The sequence below is a fragment of the Rutidosis leptorrhynchoides genome, chromosome 9, assembly GCF_046630445.1.
Source record: "Rutidosis leptorrhynchoides isolate AG116_Rl617_1_P2 chromosome 9, CSIRO_AGI_Rlap_v1, whole genome shotgun sequence".
Taxonomy (NCBI): domain Eukaryota; kingdom Viridiplantae; phylum Streptophyta; class Magnoliopsida; order Asterales; family Asteraceae; genus Rutidosis; species Rutidosis leptorrhynchoides.
Window position 1 is genome coordinate 152,022,694 of NC_092341.1, and position 15,082 is coordinate 152,037,775.

Genomic DNA, 15,082 nt, shown 5'->3' on the forward strand with positions numbered 1-15,082 from the left:
CTTATCAAATTGTGGCAATTAATGCCGCAGGTTCATATAAGCTCGCGGATATGGAAGGGCGAATTTTACCTAATGTGTGGCATGCCGTTTTGTTAAAACGATATTACGTGTAGATATTACGTGTAATTTTACCTAATACGTGGTATGCCGTCAAGCTCAAAGATGTCTTTTAAAGTGGCATCATCTTGTTGACTTATTACAGTAACTTTGTCGATTGGAATATCCGCTAAGCTTGCTTTTGCAGTAGCAGCTGCTTCACGTGCCTCTGCAAGTGAACAAACGCGATCTCCAATGGCGGGAGGCAGAGGATCTGGTATGGTGCAATGTGGAGCAATTTCATCCAGAAACTCTACTCTCTCGCGTAGTCGTAAGGCAGCTGCATAAGTGGAAAAAAGAACATTCACGGGACGTGAATTGAGAACCTGTTTAGCAAACTCTGGTAGGTGTTGGCGGAGTTGCGTGAACTCAAGTTTCGCGGAAGCTGCTGCGGCCACAACGGTGTCTCTCTCTGCAGTAAGCCTTGAAACCTCCTCTTGCAATAAAGAGATTGTGGTTTCAAAATTCTTTTGTTTGTCAGCTGCAGTAGATACTTGTAGCTTCAATTCATCCACCGCGGTTTTAGCCGCGGTGAGCTTATAGGAGAGATCAACACAGCGTTTCTCGCTGTTTTCAGCCTTGATTCTCTCAGCATTATACTTCTGCTGTTCAGCTCCAAGCACATTGAAAAATTGTTCTTGCCGACATATCATATCGTACGCTGAGTTGAAGCACATGTAGAAGTTTTGAATAAAACTGTTGTGCGCATCAAGCGCAGAAAGTTTGGAAAATTCGCGGCGAAGCTCGCCGGGGATTGCTAACTTCATTTATTGGCGCTGATCCAGAGCAGCGCCAGCTGATGCATAAGTATATCTTGATAGGCCATCAATCCGCACCCCATAAGAGTCAGGGGGAGTGCGGAATAGTTCCGTGATTTGTGCCGCGGAATCAGGGCTAGGAAAAACTGGATTGAAAGGCGAGCCTCCTGCAAAACAATGTGATTAGAATAATAGCAACAATAAATATTACAAAAACTGGCATGAATCAACGATGATTGCATTATACCAGTTTGTTGATCTCCTTCACAATCCGATGTGATTGGATTATCGTATGAAGGAGTGCTTTGTTTGAGTTTCTTGCTCTGTGATGTTGGTGGTGTTTGCACCGGTCGTTTTGTGGAACTTGGTTGCGATGTCGGTGATTTCGAGGTTAAATCAATGATGGGAATAGCCTGTTTCTCCTGTTTGATTTGATGCTCGGTAGATGCCGACGATTTAGCCTCCAGGCTCGTTAACAACTTTGTAATTAAAGCTTTAGGATCCACCTTACGATCGACTTCGTCAATTTTCATTTTTGGCTAAAGTGGAAAAGCTGTGTTTGAAGAACTTGTAAAGGTTTATAGCGAATGTATACAAGTGCGAATTGTGGTAGAGAAAGCAAGTAGAAAATTAGTGATTGAGAATCACGATATATATAGGGGAAATAAGGGTGGTAAACGTTTTTATTAATTATCCGTTGTGATAACTCAAACGGTAACTTTTGTCTTGCAACGGTAATAAGTAAATGCGAAAATAACTAAGCGCGGATGATGGTTGCAAAAACTGCACATTTTTAGAGTTTATCATGATACATCTGCTTTGCGATATGTATCATAATAAACTGGGGGGACTTGATCATATACATAGCATTGTATATGTATATTTTATTTGTTAAAGGCTGAGGGCAGAACTGCGCGAACTATAAGGCAAAGTTATGAAGTGTTTGTTGAAAATAAGATCAGCGGTTGGATTCCCGCGCCAATAAATGACTGCGGTTTAATCCGCTGAGTTTCCGCGGACGGTTAGATAATTCGCAGACCATGGATATTTTGAATACTATAAATAGAGAGCTTGGCCTCTCATTTATGTGTTGTTGATTCTCTGCCATTTTGCCCAGGCCTTTGTAATTTCCACTTGTGATCTTGCCCAAGGGATTTTTACATCTCGCAAAGGTGAATTATGCTAATTAACAATCAAGACCGGGTTGGGTTGGTTGATCACTTGATAGTTAAAGTGAAAGACGATCATCGGGGCCCAAAATAATCATCAAACATTCCGTCCTCTGTTATAATCTTATTGCACTCAATCCGTAATTAAGTAACATCGCTAATTAAGGATTGATCATATGATTATATATATATATATATATATATATATATATATATATATATATATATATATATATATATATATATATATATATATATATATATATATATATATATATATATATATATATATATATATATATAACATGATATTATGATAAGTATGCATCTCATTAGGTATTTTAACAATGAGTTATATACACAAAAATGAGACTATTGAATTAAGAAACTCGAAAACGATATATATAACGATTATCATTATAACAACGTATTACTAAATACAGATGAATTATATTAAGATATTGATACACTATGTTTAATCATGATAAATGATAAGTAAACATATCATTAAGTGTATTAACAATGAACTACATATGTAAAAACAAGACTACTAACTTAAGGGTTTCGAAACGAGACATATATGTAACGATTATCGTTGTAACGACATTTAAATGTATATATATATATCATAGTAAGATATATTAATTCATCATATTATTATGATAATATAATAATTTAACATATCATTAGATATAATAAACAATAGGTTAACAACATTTAACAAGATCGTTAACTTAAAGGTTTTAAAACAACATTTACATGTAACGACTAACGATGACTTAACGACTCAGTTAAAATGTATATACATGTAGTGTTTTAATATGTATTCATACACTTTTGAAAGACTTCAAGACACTTATCAAAGTACTTCTATGTAACAAAAATTCTTACAATTACATCCACATTCATTTTCACCAACAATTCTACTCGTATGTACTCGTATTTGTACTCGTACAATACACAGCTTCTAAACGTATTTACTATTGGTATATACACTCCAATGATCAGCTCTTAGCAGCCCATGTGAGTCACCTAACCATGTGGGAACCATCATTTGACAACTAGCATGAATGATTACACAAAATTACAAACTAATGGAGCCTTTATGAACACCCCATATTCACATGAAGGAGTACACACACAAACACTTTCATTTTCAATTTTTCTTGAATCAAACTCATCTCTCTCAAGTGTTCTTCCATTGTTCTAAGTGTTCTTCATCATTTGAATCAAAATCTAGCTCAATCTAGTTCATAAATTCATACATAAACCAAGTTATAAAACAACTACTCAAGAACACACCAACAACACTTCCAAGTTTGCTAGCTTACTTCCAATCTTGCAAATCCATTTTGAGTGATCATCCAACCTCAAGAAATCCTTCTTATTTATAGTAAAATATCTTTCAAACACAAGGTAATACTCATATTCAAACTTTGATTCAATTTCTATAACTATAACAATCTTATTTCGAGTGGAAATCTTACTTGAACTTGTTTTCGTGTCATGATTCTACTTCAAGAACTTTCAAGCCATCCAAGGATCCTTTGAAGCTAGATCTATTTTTCTCATTTCCAGTAGGTTTATCCACAAAACCTAAGGTAGTAATGATGTTCATAACATCATTCGATTCATATATATAAAACTACCTTATTCGAAGGTTTAAACTTGTAATCACTAGAACATAGTTTAGTTAATTCTAAACTTGTTCGCAAACAAAAGTTAATCCTTCTAACCTGACTTTTAAAATCAACTAAACACATGTTCTATATCTATATGATATGCTAATTTAATGATTTAAAACGTGAAAACACGAAAAACACCGTAAACCAGATATACGCCGTCATAGTAACACCGCGGGCTGTTTTGGGTTAGTTAATTAAAAACTATGATAAACTTTGATTTAAAAGTTGTTCTTCTGGGAAAATGATTTTTTTCTTATGAACATGAAACTATATCCAAAAATCATGGTTAAACTCAAAGTGGAAGTATGTTTTCCAAAATGGTCATCTAGACGTCGTTCTTTCGACTTAAATGACTACCTTTACAAAAATGACTTGTAACCTGTATTTACGTCTATAAACTTATACTTTATCTGTTTAGATTCATAAACTTAAGTTCAGTATGAAACCATAGTAACTTGAATCACTCAAAACGGATTTAAAACGAAGAAATTATTGGTAAAACAAGATTGGATAGTTTTGCTTGTTGTAGCTACGTGAAATTTGTAACAAATCTATACAAATCTTATCCTAGCTAACTTATATTGTATTATACATGTATTCTAATATAATATGTAATTTTGGGATACTATAGACAGTATGCAAATGTTTTGACATGTCATATCGACCCATGTATATATATTATTTGAAACAACCATTATCAAACATATAACTATATGGCCAAATTCATTTGAGCCTTCGGGGTCCAAAAAATAAAAACAAATCCGCCAACAAGTCATTATCAAACATTTTGGAAGATTTTCTATCTTTATGGTCCAAATCTTTGAAGAGTTAATGTGCAAGGTACAACATATAACTATATGGCCAAATTCATTTGAGCCTTCGGGGTCACACACATATACACCGAGACGTCAAATAATATATATATGATGTATATATATTACTCCATTAACAAAATAGTAAATTGAAATTAATTCATTTACTATTCATATGAATAGTAAATGAAACGAAATTAATTAATTTACTATTCACATGAAAACGACATGATAGAAATTATTAATTATAAGTTACATAACATACCCTAAAATATTTGAGAAATACGACTTTATAAGGAATCAAATATTTGCAAGATTTTGCAAGATATTGCAATATTTTATTCCACCGAATTTTGGACTCGTTTACAAAAGTCGTTTAACTTATTAGATTTCATATTCATATATTACATATATGGATATGGAATATTTCAAGAAATGAAGAGATAATGAAAACACACACATTCTTGTTTAGAGTACGAAAACAAAGAAAAATCAAAATCCTTTTCCGTTGTTATTGTATCACAAAAATCAAACTAGCTCATGGTTAAGTTTTGGTTCATATTGAAACCATTTACGGAGGATTAATTATTATTAGTTTATTAATATAATTGGATTATATTAATAAGTTACTTGGGTTTGGACTAGCATCCATTGACAGTTGTTTGAAGTGTAGTGTGGACTATCCTAAGAGACGGTCATATTTTTGATCGTAGGTTTCTCTCCTTCAATCAGTTTCTTCAAGAAAGGTATATCGTTTACTCACTTTGTGAATTACATATTTTGACAATTATTAGTGGTGTAACTGGATCATAGGGATAAATTAATCATGTGCATGTTTCATTAAATATATGAATATTTAATCTTGTAAATGTTTTATGAAATAATAAAAGATTATTATTTTAACCATCCGCTGCGTTAATCTGAATTAAAAGTACACACGATTTTCCAACAATCTCATCATCTTGGAGAAATCTTACGGAATGTATCCAACCAAAACATCATCATTGTGATAATCTGTTATAGTGTTATTGACTAATGATGATGATATAGATAGATTATTTTAGAAACGCAAATGGTCCTAAGGTCCACGTATTCTGGTTATTGGGCTGCCTTCATTAAGGTTATGTAATTCATTTATGGTGGGTTTTATTTGTTACCTTAATTTCAAGTTTTTTGTATGCATAATTTCTTACTTGAATTCATATCGTATATATCACTCCATGCTTTAAAAAATTAACAATTTACCAATAAATAGGCGAAAATCAAATTCGTGTTATCTATGCTCATATCCGATTGAATTTGTGTCCACAAATTTGACCCAAAGAGGCCCCATTTTAAGAAGTAGTATCATATTTTTACGATTTTCTGTCTAGTTTGCTGAATATGAAATTACACACTATCATTAACAAAATAATTTTAATAAACCATACTTTAATAAGATTAGTCTGATTAAACAAGCTTATTTCTGACAAAGTTAGAAATTGCTCCAATAAAAACAATGTTGATGAAGCTAAAATAAGCTAATATATTTAAATGTTTTTGGTGATTTCCAAACAATGTTAAAGTTAGCTAACCAAAATACCCCTCCCCTAACCAATTACTACCTGACATGGTTTTTTCAATAATTTCTTAGGTTACATTTAACTAACAAAGATAAAGATATATCATGTGATACCATAATCTAAACATAACAATTGGATTGTAATAATAACTAACATAACAATAGACATATATATTTCATACAAAAATATGCAACACAATAACGACAAATGATTATTTTATATATGATATCTTTTATCCACCTCATAGAATCCGAAAATAAACCACAGAAAACTAACAAAAATTCATGAAAAATCGACAAATTCCAATTTGATAATTAGAACAGATTATCAAAGCTATAACCCTAAACGTTCAAACGATCCTGACCGGCCCATTATAAGGGGGTTATGTTAGATTGAAAAATTTATAGGTACTTTGCTTAGTAGCCTGCTGGTTTGGAGACGATGAAACTGATGCATTGCACTTGACGAACGTTGTCGAATCCGATAACACGGATGAAGGCCTGGGGGTACTCCTTCTTGCACTCAGCAACCTCAGCCAACACTTGGGCAGAGTCAGTGCATCCGAACATAGGCAACTTCCACATTGTCCAGTATCTTCCGTCATAGTATCCGGGGGTGTTACCGTGCTCACGGTACACGAAACCGTGCTATAAAAAACAAAATTATGTCAAGCAAAATAATAAAATAATAAACTAACAGTTTTTGTCAATTATAGAAATATTAATTAATTAATAATTAATGTGGATGATAAAAAGTGACTGCGATTTTTGAGTATTGGAGACCAAAAAACTTGCTAGCCAATAAAAAGGTATTTTTACAAGGAATTCATAAATTGTTTATGCATTAATACCCAATTCAAACAATCCGCATTTGTATAAGAAATGATACACATAAGCAGATATGTAGATTTGTCGATTTGAACTATATTGCACATGTTTTACACAGAATGAAATTAATTTCTTAAACGATTTCGTGAAATTGTAGAAATAAGGAATCGTGTAAAAGATTAGAAATAGACCTCCAACTCGAATTCCAAACAGGGAACCCATTTGTTACGGAGCAAGTAGTCGACTTCCTTAGCCAAAGCTTCATTAGAAAGAGGTGGTAGATATGAAAGGGTCTCGAACTTCTTCAAACCCAATGGTGGCCACACCTAAACATACATCAAAACAAATAAATTTAATATTATAAAACATTTTAATTTAATAACTCTCTTCTATTAAACAGAGCAATTATACTCCATACAATAACTGTTCTGCTTTGAAGTATAACAATTATTGTATGCAAAATGTTAGATATATATATATATATATATATATATATATATATATATATATATATATATATATATATATATATATATATATATATACCTTCATGCATTGCACTCTTCCGCCGTTGGTGGGAAGGTTTGATAAGTCGTTTGACTTCTTGGTAAAGGGGAAGTTGTTGGCCTTAAGGCCGGTGAATGGAGCAGCCAAGCTCGCTTGAGCGGAGGCGGTCTTGGTGACGGTTGCAATGGCTGAGGAGGAGATGGAGGCCATTTTAGTACTTTTGCTTTAAGATTAGCCTTTGCAGATCCGATGAAGGACTTAAGTATTCATGGCTCTATATATAATGTTTGTTATATGAACAATTGGTTTGCATCTTGCCATCCAATGGACAGAAATAAAGCAAGCATAACATCTACTGATTAGGGCCATTGGATGTTGTGGCTCAAGTATTGTGTCCACATAATTGCTCGCCTTATCATTAAACAACCAGAAATGGTGAGCCACGTGTCGAATGTACATTGCTCAAATAATCTTATCTCATCGTCTAAAGAAGAGGTGGGCATGCATGGACGGAGGGTGAGTGTAATAATTGTGTACATTCTTTTTACTTCTATTGGGTTTTAACTATAGTGATAATTTGACATATCAAAGTAAATCTAAATAAAGTAAAATTTGGATTGCATATGAACCGAGAAGTTTAAGTTTTACTCATCTCTGAAAAGCTCTTTAGCTATTTTTGTTAGGGGCAAAACTTAAGCTTAATTCAATTCAATATTCAGTTTTAAAGCTGGACAACAGAATAATTATGTTATACTCCATTCTTTCTACTTCAAGTGTCTCACATTTTCTGTTTAGGTTGTCCTAATCATGCTCATAGCTACGTGGCCCTGCACATGTCTTTCAAATCCTCGCAAAATATGAGATTGTGCAAAAGATGAGTCCTGTTGCTCATCGCAAAGTGGCACGTGTAGTGGTGTTTAAACTTCTTTTTGCTGCTACCGTGTATTTCATATGGCAAGAGCGCAATGCCAGGTTATTCAAGGGGGAGTTTCGTGATCCTAATCAGGTGTTCAACATCATCCATGGGACCGTGAGGTTTGCGACGACCCGGAAATTTTCGACTAATTTTGAACCAAACTCTCGATATGATTTAATATTTTTGACACGATAAGAAAAGTCTGTTAGGTCGAGTCTCAAAAACTTTGAACTGTTTCATATATTCAGATAATCTTCGACCATTCCCGACGATTCACGAACATGTACTTGTAAATAAGTATGTATGTATATATATATATATATATATATATATATATATATATATATATATATATATATATATATATATATATATATATATATATATATATATATATATATATATATATATATATATATATATATATATATATATATATATATATATATATATATATATATAGATATATATAAGTATCAAATATTCAAAGAATGTTATCATATAATGAATGATATAATTACATAATTAATAAATTGTAATATTAATATATTAAATATAGTTACAAGTTAAAATATAATTGTTATACTAATATTATTATTACTTTCATTATTAATATAAAAATTAGTATCAATTATTTTATTATTTTCAATACATAATATATGAAAGTTAACACATGTAATTTGTTATATCATTATTATTACTAAAAATTATCATTCAAAAATTATTATTATCATTATTCCTATTACATCTAATCATTATTCTTATTATTATTAGTATTATTTGGATATTATTATTATTAATATTATTATTATTAGTTCTATTATTAATATTAGTATTTTGATTATTATTAATGTAATTATAGTCATTAATTAATAATATTACTTATAAATAATAAAAATAATAATAATAATAATAATAATATGATGTTACAGATTTAAACAAAATCTGTTTAGGGTCTCTATCTGATTCCCGCCTCTATTCTCAGTACAATGCAATCAAATCCCTATCTAGCTTTATTCATTTTTGTTTTATGTGTTCAGTTTGTTAAATATCCAAATCAAGAATCATACAAATGAAATTGCAATCTCCTTCTATATTTGTTTTCTTTCCTGAGTGATATTCTGTCAACTCCAATTACTACTAGAAAACAACCTACTAAAACAATCGATTACTGTGTATAGAAAGTGATATACAACTGAAATTGAATCTTGTTACTGAATTACTCTCTCTTTTACATTCTATAATTGATATAATTCAGAAAGAGACAGAAGAAGAAAATCAATAAAAATTAGGGAATCTGTTTACAACGATTCAATTGTCCTTTTTGTCTGATAAGAATAAACACGTCGAATTCAATCACAGATAGAAAAAAAAAATTGTTAGAAATATATATCAATTAAACGTACGAGTTGTTACAGGTCACCATCGGTTTTAAATTTTTTCTCTTGTCTTCTGCCCTGCTCGATTCTTCCTGTCGACTTCTTCAATTGTATATAACAAGCATATCATTTTTTTAATCAACATCCTACACCTCATTAAAACCAACACCATCAACGAACCCTCATCAACAAATACTATTAGTTATTTATATTCGAAAATCAACACAACAATATAAACATGAACCTGCAACTTGTGACTTTACCTCCTGTTACTTACTTCTGTTAATCAACTTCCACAACCAACATGTAACTTTATATGTTTCATTCTTTTGATCGAATTCCATCACCACCTTTAATCTTCCTCCTATTTTGATATACATTCGAACACCAACCATCACCAACTTCACCAATACACCACCTTATCACCACCTACACTTCCATCTCTCTCTTCCTCTCTCTCTCTAAACTTTTTCTTCATGAACTCACCCTCACCATCTCAACATTCGAACCCTTTGTTATTGTGCTGATATGCGAAACCCATTTAGCCACCACATTGAAACCCAGTTAAACGATTATTCATTTATACACCTCAACCGTCACCACCTTCGCTTCTAAAAACACTCGCTTTCTATTTATTTTGTGTCTTTAATTAAACTACTTCTTCAACCCGATCCTTGTTATTATTATTCGTTATTCGCTAGAAATTCTCACACACACACAACCCTATATAACGAATATGCATTCTAAAAAAGGACATAATTCAACTACTTTTGAGAGACATTATTCATTCTCTTTTTCATTATGGCCGACCCAATTAACAAGCATATTGCTTTTAACCGAAGGATAACCACTTTACAGCCACTATATAAGTTCTTTATTTCATATTATTCGAAGACTTCTACTGTATGGTTTATGTTTTCCAATCCCACTACTAAAAAGAAGTATTATAGAATATAAAGTGGGAACCTAAGGTGTCGATGGAAAAGTGGGAACACGTGTGGATCATTTTATATTTTTTTTTGTTACGATATCTGATGGAGATGGAATGAGGATCATAATTGCCACGAAATTTTGTTTTGCATCACTACTGTTGTTCACTTATACCGAAACAAAACCCCAAAAATGATATTGGATTGAGCTGTTTTTCCTATTTTGTTTTGGTTCAAAACACCAAGACATAACACACACACACACACACACACACAAATTACTAGTTGAAGATTGTGATGATGTTATGTTACATACATGAGATAATGACTTTATGACGATATGATGATGAATATTGAACATAATGATCATATTATAATAATGAGGTTTAGTAGTGGATGCCACGTTATGAAAAGGGAAAAGGTAGAAGTTGTATAACTCGTTTCCTGTACAGCCACTTGATTCTTTATTACGGATGCCAGTTGGGCCGAAAATCATGTTGTTGGGCCAGGAATCTTAAGTGTTAATATTGGGCCAAAGGAAGGGGGCCACGAGTAATGTTTTCATTCTTGCCGAGTTCCTTAGTTTGTTGAATTAGAAATCGGGTTATATATATAATTTAGCCGTAATAATTATGAAAAACAGAAATAGATCAATGGTTAAGAAGTTATTTGGGTGAGCGAGAGGTCTCGGGTTCGAGCCCGGGCTGCGATATCTTTTTAGGAAGCTATTCTTTAAGGTAGTATACTTATTATTATTATTATTATTATTATTATTATTATTATTATTATTATTATTATTATTATTATTATTATTATTATTATTATTATTATTATTATTATTATTATTATTATTATTATATTATTATTATTATTATTATTATTATTATTATTATTATTATTATTATTATTATTATTATTATTATTATTATTATTATTATTATTATTATTAGTAATATAATTAAACATTATTAGTATTATTATTACTAACAATATCATTATTAGTATTATCCTTATTATTAGTATGATTATCATTATTAGTATTATTATTTTAAAAATTATTATCATTATTATCATTAGTAGTAAAATTATTATTATAGTTATTATTATTATCAGTATTACTATCATTATAATCATTATTACTAAAAGTATCACTATTTTTAAATTTATCTTTTTATTAAAGTTAGTATTATTTTTATCATTATTATTATTATAATTAATATTGCTAACTATAACTTTAGTTTTAAATATATTTTGTTTATAAAATATAACTATATTTTTATGATATTAAACTAAAAAGATAGAAATTATAAATTAGATACAAACTTTAAATAGATAGAAGTATATGTAATAAGTATACTACTTTTACTAATAACATACTTTTTGTTCATTTACATTTTAATATAACTCGAATTTATTAAAAATGTTATCATATTAAAAATTATGAGTATTTAAAAATATTGATACTAAGTACTTATCCCAAATATTTTAATAAAGAATATAATAGATTATTATGATAATTTTATAGAAAATATATAAAATAAATATATTTAAGTAATTATTAATATTAAATTTAATATCACAAGTATATTACTATTATCAAAATATATATTTATTTGAATATTATTATATGTGTTAATATAAATACTTGGTATAGGTTCGTGAATCCGAGGCCAACCCTGCATTGTTCAATGTCGTCATATGTATTTTTACTACAAAATACAATATTGTGAGTTTCATTACTCCCTTTTTAAATACTTTTGCAATATATATTTTTAGGACTGAGAATACATGCTCTTTTATAAATGTTTTACGAAATAGACACAAGTAATCGAAAATCCTTTCTATGGTTGAATGATCGAAGCCGAATATGCTCCTTTTGCTTGGTAACCTAAGAATTAGTAAACCAGTCTACTAATTAACGCGAATCCTAATGATAGATCTATTGGGCCCAACAAACCCCATCCGTTGTAGCGGATGCTTTAGTAATTCGATGTTGTTTTATCATGTCTGATGGATGTCCCGGAATGATAGGGAATATTCTTATATGCATCTTGTTAATGTCGGTTACCATGTGTTCAATCGATATGAATTTTTTTTGTCTCTATGCATGTGATGTATATTTATGAGAAATGAAAATAAAAATCTTGTGGTCTATTAAAATGATGGAAATGATTATTTATGTTAAACTAATGAACTCACCAACCTTTTGGTTTACACTTTAAAGCATGTTTATTCTCAGGTATGAAAGAAATCTTCCGCTGTGCATTTGCTCATTTTAGAGATATTACTTGGAGTCATTCATGACATATTTCAAAAGACGTTGCATTCGAGTCGTTGAGTTCATCAAGATTATTATTAAGTCAATTATATTTGGATATATTATGAAATGGTATGCATGCCGTCAACTTTCGATGAAATGAAAGTTTGTCTTTTAAAAATGAATGCAATGTTTGTAAAATGTACCATATAGAGGTCAAGTACCTCGCGATGTAACCAAATGTAATGTATTCATCCAGATGGATTAGGACGGGTCTCTACAGGTGGTATCAGAGCGGTGGTCTTAGCAAACCAGGTCTTGCATTAGTGTGTCTAACTGATATTTGTTTAGACGCATTAGTAAGTCTGGACTTCGATCGTTTCTGCATGTCAAAAGTTTTGCTTATCATTTAGTGTCGAAAATTACCTACTTATCATCCTTACGAAATTATCTGCTTATTATTCTTAGTCTAGACACATCTTACTACATTGATTGCCTAAATAGTGTATATATAAAATTTATATCTTAGCGTATCTGCTAATTTATATCTTAGCGTATCTATTACGGTAAACTTTGCCTGATATCTTCCGTAAATTTCTCCGTAATTTAAGGGATCCTGGTACTATATATATCTATGCATATTATGCATTGAGAATACCATCCAACTATCATTTGCTGTCACTAAACGTTTCATACCAAAAATCTTTTCTTTGATCGCGTAAGATGGCCTCTACAAATCGACCAAGTTCATCTGACTTCGAAGACAGCGTGACGGGAGCGCACCAACCGATCAACTACCGTGATTACTGGATAAAATGGGGGTGGGTTCGCGATATACTCACCCTATGGATAAAGGAAGAAGGTACTCCATATCATGAGCCGAATCTACCACCTAATATCGGAGTACTCGACCCGCTCACTGGCGAACCTGTTCGCAACACTGTTTATACCCTCTTTGCGAGAATTTTTCGTCTTGAGGCTACCATTAATGGAACTAGAGAAGATATCCAACCTCCACCTCACACTGATAACCAGCCAGGGTTAGTAGAAGAAGTCAACGAGCTTCGCGCTTAAGTAGTAGCTTTGGAAATTATGGTGCAAAAATTACCAGCTTCAGCAACATCACCGACATCAACAGCACCACCAGCATCAGCACCAATAGCACCAATACCACCAACAATACAAGCCTCAACATCCACATCCCAAGCCTCAATTTCACAATCTGTTCCACGAACATCAACATCATACGCACCATAGATACCAAGAAGTACCAACGACAATGAACGATGAAGTATTGATCCATAACTTCATTGAAGAAATAATCTGTGACGAATATGTGGTTTCCAAAAGTTTTAGAGATTATGTATTCTAGTTCTAACCGAAAATCAAATGAGCTTAATATCATATTAAGTCATTAATTTCATGATTTCATCTGAAGAAAATATATATGTATATATATTTTCATAAAGATTGTAATTAAAAGATTCTCTTGTACAAACTGTTAATGGTGAAAATATTTTAACGGGTGGGTAATACCCGAGGAATATTTAGATTTCACATTAATAAGTTACACTGTACATTCTTCAATTTAGAATCAGCAGTCATTAACAATACTGCTCAAATCCACACATATACGTATCCGTTCACCAAAGAATAACCATTTTCATTCCAATTGAATTTCATATACGAGTTTCTGCCGATCAAAATCCAAGTCAAGATTTAACAAGTGGCATAATGAAGAAAATAATGAACAAAATAAAATTGATTAGTAACCAATTAATTAACTACGTAAAATTTTAAACCTATATTAACCAAATCCTAGCTGACTGCTCCTAGATAACTGTTCCTATATGACTATCTCCTTATAATATATTGTTTTGGTTGAACTATTGGACTATTGGACTACTATCATGGACAATTAAAAAGTATTAAAAGAGTAGGAAATAGTTATTACAACACATTTTGACTTAAAAAAATCGTAAATAAATTACATCTACTACAGTTAAATATTTCCTCAAGTTACCACTTGATTTCATCTTAAACCTCGTTTGTATCTTGACGATTACAATCTGCGTTCAAACCTTTCATGATTCTTGAAAACACCTCAATCGAGAGGATGAACCAACCACACTTTATCTACGGGAGGAAAGATTTATGCATATAGTTATTCACTTGAAAAACTCTC

The 15,082-nt window shown here is 31.2% G+C and overlaps 1 protein-coding gene across 1 annotated transcript; it reads right to left on the minus strand.

Moving 5' to 3' along the window:
- Positions 1–6,280: 6,280 nt before the first annotated feature.
- LOC139869014 (ribulose bisphosphate carboxylase small subunit, chloroplastic-like) lies at positions 6,281–7,683 on the minus strand. The gene is made up of 3 exons (XM_071857348.1): positions 7,456–7,683; positions 7,101–7,235; positions 6,281–6,729 (listed from the first exon to the last, which is right to left on the minus strand). The coding sequence occupies exons 1-3, from the start codon at positions 7,624–7,626 to the stop codon at positions 6,499–6,501; spliced, it is 537 nt and encodes a 178-aa protein (XP_071713449.1). The 5' UTR covers positions 7,627–7,683; the 3' UTR covers positions 6,281–6,498.
- Positions 7,684–15,082: the final 7,399 nt, after the last annotated feature.

Coding starts and splice junctions, on each gene's coding strand:
- LOC139869014 (XM_071857348.1), bottom strand. CDS start 7,626: ATGGCCTCCATCTCCTCCTCAGCCATTGCAACCGTCACCAAGACCGCC. Junction 7,236..7,455: donor GAAGAGTGCAATGCATGAAG/GTATATATATAT, acceptor ATGTATGTTTAG/GTGTGGCCACCATTGGGTTT. Junction 6,730..7,100: donor GTTTGGAATTCGAGTTGGAG/GTCTATTTCTAA, acceptor TGTTTTTTATAG/CACGGTTTCGTGTACCGTGA.